Source organism: Uranotaenia lowii, chromosome 3, assembly GCF_029784155.1.
Source record: "Uranotaenia lowii strain MFRU-FL chromosome 3, ASM2978415v1, whole genome shotgun sequence".
Classification (NCBI taxonomy): domain Eukaryota; kingdom Metazoa; phylum Arthropoda; class Insecta; order Diptera; family Culicidae; genus Uranotaenia; species Uranotaenia lowii.
Window position 1 is genome coordinate 266,377,652 of NC_073693.1, and position 11,541 is coordinate 266,389,192.

The window sequence follows — 11,541 nt, forward strand, 5'->3', positions numbered from 1 at the left end:
CCAGATTTCGAGGCCGCCCCTCCAACCGAAGGATTGACGAAACTACACTCGAAATTATCCTTCGCTGATTACTTCGGATCCCCGAGTTGTTCGCCATTATCTTCGTGAGTGCGGCCGTTGCTGTTGCCGCCTTCTTGCACACATACTCAACGTGGTTTTTAAAGCTGAGCGATCGTCAATCATCACACCCAAATATTTAAGCTCACGCTTTGATTCGATAGTGCATGATCCAACTGTAATCCTGCCTGTTTACGGTGAAATCAGGTTTGATATCAGGACCATCTCGGTTTTGTGGTGAGCCAACTGCAAACTTTTGGAGTGCATCCAGCTCTCTACCGCTACTACAGCCTCTGAAGCTCTTAGCTGGACGATTTCTGTTGAGTAACCCGTCGCTAGTAGCACGACGTCGTCCGCGAAACCAACCAATTTTACTCCATCTGGCAGGCTCAATTTCAACACCTCATCATACGTGATATTCCACAGAACCGGGCTCAGTATCGACCCTTGCGGTACTCCAGCTGTAACATCCATTTCCTGAAATCCTTCGCTCGTCATATATAGAAGCTTGCGGTTCTAGAAATAGCTTTCCACTAATTTGCAGAGATATTTCGGTATCCTCATTTTTATGAGCGTTTATAAATTCTGGTTCGTAATCTGCCGAAGAAGAGTCACCCGCTGCCCCAACGTGGTCTTACCTTGATGCGTCTTGAGTGCCATCCACGTTTCCCTCGCCGTCTACTTGTCACGAATCAGCGCATATTGGCTATCATGCAGCATCAGCTGAATCGTGGCCAACGTTCGCTTGTCGCTGTCCTCCCACGTTTCGGTCATCGGTTGTGGGAGAGTTCTTGGTTCTACATGTTTCCAGAGCTGCTCCCGCCATGACATAAAATTTATTTCAGCTTTCTTTTATATATCAACGGACTCTAGCTGCTTTGATGAGCGACACAAATGATGTCGCAAACTTAAGAGTCGCTTATACGCTGCAACATTGAAATCCTAGGAAAAAAGAAATGTGAACACAGTATTCAAGTTTAAATTTCTCACAGGATACTTTATTGTTTGCTCGCGTTAAGCTTCCAAACGCAAATTTTCGAGGGTTGCAACTTTTTAGGGAGAGTTGATTTTGCTGTTGAAACTATGTATGAGTTGGAAGTCGGGTTGGAAAGGTGGTTGTCATTGGTGGTGTAGTTCGTACAAAACATTCGTGTAGAGAAACAATCTTAGTCATCTTGATCTGGGTCTATATTCACCGGAATATTGTCTTACAGAATACTATAAATACCATTTGTCCGATTATCTTTCTCTGTAGGTGAGGAGTGCGTTCCAATTCAAGTCGATGGAGAAGCCTGGCTACAACCACCGGGTATGATTCGGATCATCCACAAAAATCGGGTCCAAATGCTGTGCCGAAACCGCAGCCTGGAGATGTCCCTCAAAACGTGGCAGGTAAAACAGCGGCAGCACAGCATCTCCCTGTCCCGAGAGCCTCCGTCAACAGGTTCCGAGCATCTCGTAGCACTCTCCGAAGATATTTTCTCTGAAAGGGAAACCTATCTGTTGCTGAATTTCATCGAATGCGTTAGCACCCTGGTCAAGTGGGTCAAGTTCCTGATCATATCGCATCCCTCGCTACAGCCGGACCTCTACGCTAAAGCTTCGAAGACGGCCGACGCGCTGGAGTCGATTCACCCCGGTGGAAAGATCATCGAAGGGCCTAACTTGAGGCGTCAGTTGACGGATTTGGTATGGAGTATTGTGTTTATTTTTTTTTATGAAGTGACCGTTCGTTTTTCTCAATTAAAGGTACGAGCTTCAAGGCAGCTGTACGAGGACACGTGTGATTTGCTACGGGAGCGTAGTCACAGTTTGATCTTGAGGGAAGATTTGGAGACCAAGTTGAGCGTATCGTTGGCCAATATGGAGATGGAACTGGGCAAGTGTAGTTTGCAGCAGACCAACAACGGAGAGACCAAGGTTTATCTGAACGTGCTAGCTCCCAATGAGGAGGTAGATCATCGCAAGAAGCAGAAACCGTTCTGGTTACGTTTCCGGGGTCATCACGGGCATGGCCAGGGAGTGGGAGCGGCTGCCTCGACCACCGAGCGAGATACCGTCAGTGCTTGGGGAGTTGGGGAAGTTGTCACCTGGCTGGAAGCCATGCAATTGTCAGAGTATGTTGACAGTTTTATCAAGAACGACATTCGAGGCAAGGAGCTGCTAACGTTGGCTCGCCGGGATCTGAAGGATCTGGGAGTCACTAAGGTGGGTCACGTGAAGCGTATCCTGCAGGCCATCAAAGACCTTGGTGGCGCAAGTGTTTAGGAAGTTTGATAGGTGAGATTAGTGGGTTAGATAAAAAAAGAGGCTAAATTATATCTGATATATTGTTTTAGTAGTGTTGTACTCGAACTTAAGTGCTAGTATAATTCGTGGGTAACGAAAGCAATCTATCCGAGAGTCTTGGTTCAAACGGTGAAGTAATGTTTGAAGCATAACTTAGTTCTACGAATAATTGTAGAATCATTGAATCAATTCTTGAGTAGAAAAACATTTAAGATACAAACTAAATAAACTGCTTTAGATCTGACAATTTCAAAAAAAAAAAAAATTACCCATCATCGACAAAATATAAATCAGAGGTTTTATTTCAACTCAAATTTTGAACCTAGACTCGCGGGATAGATTCAATCTTAAGCAGTTGTCGAAAAACACAAACATTTAGAAGATGAGTTAATGCAATCGATTAACGTTTTGTAAAACTACCGAGAAAGCTTTTACATTCAACCGCAACAAACGCGATACTCGAAGACTATGTTCTCTCTCCCTATGTTGAGAAGTTTTCGGTTGCTACAAGACATCATAAAATGTTCCAATAGGCAAAGACGAGATACGATCAATGGGATTCGTGTAAGTTCCAGTAGGATTGGGCGTGGTAGATTCCAAAAATGACTATAAAATGAGATAAATTACTAAGAGATGGTCTAATGTTGGATAATTTGTAAAATCCATCTCTTCTACGAATTAGATGTTTACAAATAAACGACAAAGCAAAGAAAAATACATGAAGTCAATAAGAAATAACGATTACACTTATTCAAGATAAATGATCTGACTACATTTACACACGAATAAAATAAAAAAGCAGTTATGTGAATAATCTCTTCACACAAAAAACTTTAACTAAATGTAAGTGATAACTTAAGAAACGCTACCAGTTGTTGATAAGATAAAATGTTTCCGTTTACACTGACTGAGAGCAAGTGCTAGGGTAGATTTGGGAAGATAAGAGCCCCCGCAATGAGGTGAACTCTGAGAGGATTTGAGATTTAACTATTGAAGAAAAAAAATTAGAACAAAAAAAAGTGAAATACTAGTCAACTCCTGAAAGTATACCTCATTGCAGTCATTCTGACCTTTTTCTCCTCTCTCATGACTCTGTTCTCGTCTCGCTCCTTCGTTGAAACAAATTGAGTGTAACATTAAATATACAAATTTAAACATTGAACAAAATAAAATAAAATAAAATTACATCCATCAATTCTAAAACGAAACTTAAAAAACCATTCAAACTTTAAAACAGAACACTAATATCCTTATAACACATATGATCAAAGCGTAAAACAAAAGTGTTAGTATATTTTCGAACAAAGCAAAACAAAAAAAACGAAAAGCAGAATTTGCCGATTTGTGTTCCTACTTTAGTGCTGTTGAGTGTCTATTATGTGCAAAACTCTATCGAATAGATGAAGATCCAAAGTAACAATTATACACTTTAAAAGCTGTTATACAAGTATTGCAATTATTCATTCACTCAAAACAGTTTACGAAAAAGAAATAAGATTCAACCAAGAACTTGGAACAGTTGGAAGCAAACAACCCTGGGTAAGAGAACAAAAAAAAAACAAATCAATTTAAGCAGTAAATCTTCGTAGGCAATTTAAGAAGTGTTAAACATTATTCCTTTTAGAAATCAATTATCACGAAATCATTGATATTATTATTGTAGCGTTTAGTCCCGTCTTGCTGAGGGAGAAAAAAAACGGAAAAATAAATTGAATGTACTTTCGATTGGGAAAATCCAACGGATGGGGGCATGTAGATGATTTGTTGAAATTTGAAAAAAAAACAGTTACATACAGAACGGCGAGAGAATTTTAGATTTCAGTTATAGCGTTTGATTTTGAACGAAAAATAATGTTCTTCAGTTTTAAAAATACATTGAAGTGTTTTGTACAAAAGTCCTTTGGTTTAAAACGGTGCTTAACAGAGATTTGTTCTTGCTTGACAAATTTAAACTTTGATTTGATTACATTTTTTATTACTCTCTAAAACTCGCCACCAGCCCAAGACAATCTATTAGCATCACTTGCCACCATCTTGATTGGATTGTGATAAAATTGTTCCCTTACAAATAAAAATAACCTAGTTACTCATAAATTATTTGTGGAACAAAACTTTCAAAAGGACTAATTTTCCCATGTGTAGCTTGTAAGACTGTATGTTAGTGTGAATGTGTAATTTGTGCGAGTTCAAAGTGGTTTGTATGACCAGTATAATCACAACATACGCGGTTCCTTTTCCCTAAAATATGTTCAATCCAGAAACCTAAAAAAAAAAGAAACAAATCAGTAAATCACGTCATTATTGTGTATTGGTTAAGGAAACAATATGAGTCATACAAAGCATAAGAAAAATCTTCCACAAAATTGTTGAACAATTAAACGGAGAAAAATATTCCGAAACCTTAATTCGATAAGCAAAAATAATTAACAATTAATGTACTTTTCATGTTATACATTTAATCATCGAATGATAAGCGGATTTCTTCCCTAGATTAATTCTTTGTTCACAAAAGAAGAATATTTTCTTAGAATTATGGATTAAGAGCAGTGTTTGGACATTCTACATGACCATTCTAACTACGCCAGTTGAATGTTGATCATTACTGGTGTAGCTAAGCAAAATAATTAATCGTTCTAAAAATCCTAGAAATACGTTATAGATTTTGAGATAAAAATAGATACCGGTAATTTGAAAACATTTTCTTAAAAATTCTTTTCCAAATCGACTTCAGAATTCACAGTACAAAAGTAGGTAATTGCATATCTACAGGCGTCAGACATTTTTTGTTAAAAAAAATCCTTGGGATTATTGAAATAATATGAAATCAGCCGCTTACTTAAAGCACACATATCTGAGTTTTATTCAGCGATATTCAATAGTTATTGGGATCATCTTTATTTCCTCCAGTTATCCAATGGTCACGTGTTCTAATATTTTTGTACCTTGAATTCTGACTGTCAATTGTAAAGTCAAAATTTCCGTTATCTTCCATATAAATCCGTTAGCAAATGTTCAACACATCCCTAAATGTATTTGAATGAAATCCCACAAAACGAAAAAATGAAACAAAATTATCCAATATAAAAACGAAAAACAGACTCACAATCATATTAATCTAAATTTGTTCAATATATATTAGATGTTTGCAGTTCGTTAGTCATTCATTAAACCGAGTTTATCGGATCATAACTATTCAGATTAGATTTATAAGTCATGAAACCGTTTATGAAACAACACGTGGAGTTTTATTTTCCCATTTAGCTTTCCGTTTCTGAAACTTTTTCATACCTGACACAAATCTGGTACAAACTCCATTATTACAACAATTGTTATTGAATCAGAATTTCCCACCCACACGTTACATTTTTGAGTCCGCCAAACTCCTGGATTAAATTTTTCGATGTGCTATCATTGCTTGAAGGACCAATCGAATGAAATTCTACAACTTTCATTGACCATACAAATTTTCGCCGTCAACCTAAATCTTTTAAACGAAAAAAAGAGCATAAAATAACCAGCCTATATCTTGCTAAAAGCACTAACCGGACACTACGGGTACCAAAGTATCTAGTACACGAAATAAAACTAAAAATCAAAATAAATCCAACCAAATTCAGTACTCCGTTGAAGAAATAAAACCAAAGATTTTTCGACAATGTTTGATGAAACTTCAGTTAACCGGAAAGTTTAGAAAAAAAAACGAAGAAAAAACTGAAACTGTCACCTAAACAACGATTCTCCAATGTCTTCAAAAATAAAAGCAAACATAAACTTGCATAAATTCTCTAAGAAGTCATCCTGTTCTGTAACGAATAATTAAAAACTGAAATCATTCACACTCTAGCCGAGTACGAGTTTCATCTTCTCATTACTATCACCTCATTCTTTTTTGAGACTGTCATCAAAAATATATGTATATTTACGCATTTAATCTGTGATATTTTCCGTGCGATCATCCAATCAGGATTAGAGAGCCACCCAAAATTGGAATCTAAAATCTAAAAGTCATTGATCAACTAACATTGAAACAAACCTTAAAAAAATCACGCAAAGCAAATGAAAAAAAACAATCATTTTCCTTAATCAAAACCTAAAAAACCATCGGAATCCAAATTCCATATAAATTAAATTTTGGCAAAACTCTTCCAATTCTTTATCAAAAAATAAAACTATTTCAAACATCCAATAAAACTAATCAAAACAGTAGAGCAATCCCATTGGCGGTACCCAACGTATCATCCTTCATACTTGGCCGAAGAGAAAACAACGGAAAGGATTTGTAAGCCAACAGCTGTGTTTTCAAAAGGCTGTTCAAAACAGAAAAGGGAGAAAATATATACATATAAAAAAACTAACATTCTAAATAAATGCAGAAACTGTTCGTTTTCTACGGTCGGGGACTCAAAAAAAAACGAGACTCGCCGGGACTGTGTCACAACAAATGTTGCAAGTTAAGCTAAGAAACAAGAATGAAGAACAAAAAATCAATCAACTAGCGCCTAAACAGTTTACAATGAACAAGTACATAAGAGAAGAAAAAAATACTACAAGAACATAGAAACTTTGGAACAAAACAAACTTAGAAGGGAAAGAGTGGAACCAGTTAAAGAAACAAAAAAAAAACTTAAAGTGCAATATTACCTACAAAAAAGATGGAAACAAAATCAACCTACCAAAAAAAAAAAAGAATTATAAGTCCCAAATTTAAAGTATGAGTTGAACTCCTATCTAAAACAAGCAAACAAAATCCACGTTTATGTACTCTTCTTCCAACAACAAACAAAAATAAAGGAATATTTAGAATGCACTAATAAACGCATATTAACACAGAATAAAAACAACCCAACACAAACACAAAGAGGATTTTTTTCTTCTTCTAACTCTTAGTCTGTGATGACCTTTTCCCTATCGCTTCTTGGTTGTATTTCATAATTTGCAGTATCTGGCACAAAATCGTTAGGCCGCTAAACACTATTTAGTTCGCTAACTTTGAACTTATTTTCGCGCTTACTTTTTTCGTAAGCGGATAAGAAAGTTCCGCCAATTTTTACTTCCAAAAACTGAAAAACGCTACATCTTAATTTGGCCATCATTCATAGACGAATAACGTTGATTTTGCCATTATTTCGTTATCATACCACAATTCTAAACCTTAATTATAATCAGGTCGGTTATGAAAAAAAAAAATAAAAGGTTTGATTCCAGAAGAAATTTTATCCCAATTTGTACTGGAAAACGTGTGGAAATCTATTCAAAATGTCTTTACCCCTGAATGTATGCAGCATTTTAACGCAACAGATGATAAAAAAATCTATTAGACAAAACATAACAATTGCTGGGAGTATGAAGTTTGGCATAATTTCGTTTGGCATAAAGACCATTTGGCATAAATGGCATTTGGCATAATCTCAACTTATAAGCTAGCCTGGTAATTTTCAATCAGTCTTTAAGGCTGTAAGAATTTGTTGCGAGTCTTTCCAGAAGAGAACGATATGCTTTCACAACTACACAATAATAAAAAGTACTACAGCATTTTGAGTTTGAATGAACATTAACTGAATTAATCAACTTTATTGAAGCTCTCACAAACAAATCTTCAACGGAATATTTAATATTCTTTAACCAAGAAATGTAAACCCAAAATTCAACAAAACCGCTAAATTGGAAGCCCATGGACAACAGTTAATTTTGAACAGCAACTCACCTCAAGGAGCTAACCGCTCGTAAACCCATCCGTTTTCGCCCTGATGCAACAGCTCTCCGTCCACCTTTTCATTTGGGCAAATATTCTTCCTAAACCGGATTCGATCATGTAACCGATTCGTTTGGCCCTGCCAAAACTCAATAATCTGTGGTCGAACCAGATATCCACCCCAGTTGGGCAGAGGAACAACCCCATCCGGGCCCAGCTCGTCTTTGATTGCTTGCTCTTTATGGTCCAGGTATTCTCGACTAGGAATGGGTCGACTTTGCGGACTAGCCAGGGCACCGATCTGACTAGCTCGAGGTCGCTGATGGAAATAGGCTTCCGAGTCAGCCCTCGGTATCTTCTCTGCCTGTCCTTCGATTCGAACCGATCTTCTCAGGGGGAGCCAATAAAACGCTAGCGCCACGTTCGGATTTTCCGCCTAAAAGTACGTGGATCTTCTTAAGTCTTCCAAATTTTAAAATGAATTTCATTCTTACCAGTTCATCAGCTTTTCGGCTTTCGTAGTTAGTGAAAAAAGTGAAACCATCAACGGTGACATCCTTCAGCAAAACAAATCTAGCCGACGGAAAAGCATCCCTAAAAAGCGAAAACAAACATCAAGATCAATTTGAATTGAGACGAAGTCTTATCACTGCAGCAATTCATCATGAAAGAAAACGACAGATAACAACCTTGTGGCAGTTGCCAGGCACATCGCATTCGGTTCGATAATCTCCGGAGTGTTGCATGCATCGTCCAACCATTTCTTGAAAAACTGGAACGGTTCCTTTGGCTCGATACTAGATTCCAACAGGATGTCCTTTTTCTCCCGGTATTTGACCCGCAGAGCTTGGTGATAAAGAAATCAATTAGGTAGTGGAAATACTTATCTAGAATGTTGCAATCGATATTAGTTTGAAAAACATAAATTAGCTTACCTGAGATATCGACCGACGACATTCTTCTGAAAACGCGAAATAACATTGGTGGTGAAATCGAATCCAAAAGGGAAGCTGCCAGAGCGAACCAAAACAAAACGGAATGAGTGTGGAGTGCATGTGTAGTGCATGGATTCGAAAGAGTTCGAAGAGATAAGGAGCTATTATAACAGTTAGCGTTCAAGAGTATAACAGTTTGCTTGCGTGTAAGCTTGCGTGAAACTTCAAATTGGTTCGAGTCCAGGATAGCTATCTTGGTTGGAGTCATTGAAAACAGTGGGAATATTGAATCTCATTCATATTGCCAAATCTTTACATATTCAAACCTTTGGATTTAAAAAAAAACTTTAAATTTTCGATAATCAATTGATCATAACAGTGCCCATTTCGTAATAGATACTTGTGGTATATAAGAGAAATATTGAAGAAATATTTATACAATGCAGGAATTATAAACTATTCAAAACTTAGTTTTTGAACAATATTAATAAATGACATTGAGCGTGTTGGACAGTATTTTCAAAAGGGTTTTCGACAACCCTGCGCGATTTTGTGCAAGTGAGAATAGTTGAATTATTCATGCATCCTATCTCGCTTTCTCTTTTGGCGATGTCTTGTTAGGATGAACACACGTTAGCTTCGTTCAATCGTTAGTAAATATCGGTTTCAACTGGTTTCTGTCAACTGATAGATGTTCAACGAGCCAATGTTTTGGTCGAAACTAGTCAGGTCGTTGTTCAATGGAGCAAGTCGAAACTAGTCGAAACCAATCCAGCTCGGCAGCAGGATTAGTTTCGACTTGGTAGAAATCGGTCGAAGTCAATTGGAAAGAGACAGATGATCAACTGTCAATCCATTTCTACTTGTTTCGACCCGTTTCGACTAGACTTCATTGAACAGACATGTTGAGTCGGTTGAGTCAGTTTGTTGGATAATGTTGTAGGATACAGTCGAATGTAAATTCAGCGCTGATCCTGTGTCAACAAGTCGGACCTGATCTGATGAAGGCGGAAAATAAAAACGTCCGGTTACGACAATACTAATGCCATATTGGTTTTCATCTGGTGGAAAGATGGTTGTGCACCAACTGCTGTCAACTTCATATAAAAAAAACGCTTTGACAGCACTTGGTGCACTACCGGTGCACCACCAGAATGAAAACGAATATGGCATAACTTGGAACAAAAATAATTCAGACCCCTTTTTTTTGTTTTCTTTTCGATTATAGGTAGTCGTTTTAACGGTTTTAACATCTTCATGTCATTCGCGACTTATGTATATGTATACATACGATGCTGTTGGCGGACATTCATTGAAATACTAATCGGGTACAACTGTGATCAATGTTGACTCTTGGCCTTTGAACTCAACAGACCCCGTTCGTGTTTGGAAACACGCCGGAAATTTGATGTTTGCCAAAATCGAACGGGTTTTGTTGTCGCTTGTATATTTTTATTTCAAATTAATCAATATTAATGTAAAACATAATATCGGCAAAAAAATAATATTAGGCTCAATTATATTAGTTTTAAGCAAAAAATGGAAAATTTATTTTTTTCTACTGTAAAATTGATATAATTAGGCCGAATTAGAAAAATTCAAGCTAATGAAATTGTTTTCTATTGTTAGCGAAATGCGTTCCTGAATTGATGTACGCGAGTTCGAGCCCAAGAGTAAACATCGAACACAATTCGCGATTTCGAAGCTAATTTTTGACAGCTCGTGTGTGTGCAAGAAAATGTAAACAAACGGGTGGAAATACTAGCTTCTAATAAATCATTATTTTCTTTGATTTGGTTAGGATTTTCAGAAAATGACGGATACAGATTTGAAGTAGAAGGTTCAGAGATTATTGTGAGTTATAGGAGAAAATCTGTATGTACCGTGAAGCATCGCAAATCGACATCAAAAAAGGTCAATTTTTTACTACTCCAAAAACTATTCTGAGTATTTCACATATTTTTGAATGAAAACTCGAGCCAAATGCACATTTTCAATTGCAGTTTGTTAAAAGAGTACACACAAAATTTCTGAGGCCAGATTTTAGCAAAATTTTGCTCAAATTTGACCAGCTAGAAATTGAGCAATCAATTTAGCAATTTTTTTCTGCTAAAATTTTAGCAAACAAGGGCAAAATAAGCCGCCGGAAAATTTTACTGAAATTTTAGCAAAAACCGCGTGAAAAATACCGGGCAGATTTTTATTTACAAAATTTATCTTTTTTTTTTTCTTTCGAAACGCAGGGAGGGCATCAGATTTTACACAAAAAACACTTTTTTTCCCTTTTATACTTTATTTTGGATTTCCGCTTAATTTCACAACACAACACTTTTTTTACTTTGATTTCCTTCCGGCGCCTGGACTGAGATGCTCCGGATGTGGGTAGGATTTTTACCGGTGGTTTCGCGGATGTTTCTATCGTCGTCTTACCGGAATCAACAAAGTTCCATCCTGTCAGGACTTTGTAACTTCTCTGGCGACTCCCGGGCATTGGTGTTATATCCGCTGGTAACGGCAACCTGGTAGAAAAAAAAAACACTTGAAAACCCGTAAAATCCACCAGTGTCC

The 11,541-nt window shown here is 37.0% G+C and overlaps 2 protein-coding genes across 3 annotated transcripts in view; one reads left to right on the plus strand and one right to left on the minus strand.

Annotated features, from left to right (window-relative positions):
* LOC129754158 (diacylglycerol kinase eta-like) overlaps positions 1-7,136 on the plus strand; it is a 418,758-nt gene extending 411,622 nt beyond the window's left edge. For both annotated transcript variants that reach the window (XM_055750049.1, XM_055750050.1), the window contains 2 exons: positions 1,313-1,746; positions 1,807-7,136. In XM_055750049.1, coding sequence (XP_055606024.1) covers positions 1,313-1,746; positions 1,807-2,325 — 953 coding nt within the window. In that variant the 3' untranslated portion in view covers positions 2,326-7,136. The remainder of the gene's footprint in view (positions 1-1,312; positions 1,747-1,806) is intronic.
* A 769-nt stretch (positions 7,137-7,905) lies between these two features.
* Positions 7,906-9,109, minus strand: LOC129757446 (pyridoxine/pyridoxamine 5'-phosphate oxidase-like). Its single transcript, XM_055754671.1, has 4 exons — positions 8,974-9,109; positions 8,728-8,884; positions 8,533-8,632; positions 7,906-8,474 (listed from the first exon to the last, which is right to left on the minus strand). Exons 1-4 carry the CDS (start codon positions 9,017-9,019, stop codon positions 8,052-8,054), a joined length of 726 nt encoding a protein of 241 aa, XP_055610646.1. The 5' UTR covers positions 9,020-9,109; the 3' UTR covers positions 7,906-8,051.
* Between the last annotated feature and the right edge of the window lie 2,432 nt (positions 9,110-11,541).

Excerpts from the sequence above, each read along its gene's own strand:
- LOC129757446 (XM_055754671.1), bottom strand. The coding sequence starts at position 9,019 with ATGTTATTTCGCGTTTTCAGAAGAATGTCGTCGGTCGATATCTCAG. Across the intron at positions 8,633-8,727 it reads TGCCTGGCAACTGCCACAAG|GGATGCTTTTCCGTCGGCTA; the intron begins GTTGTTATCTGT and ends TTCGCTTTTTAG. Across the intron at positions 8,475-8,532 it reads GCCGAAAAGCTGATGAACTG|GCGGAAAATCCGAACGTGGC; the intron begins GTAAGAATGAAA and ends ACGTACTTTTAG.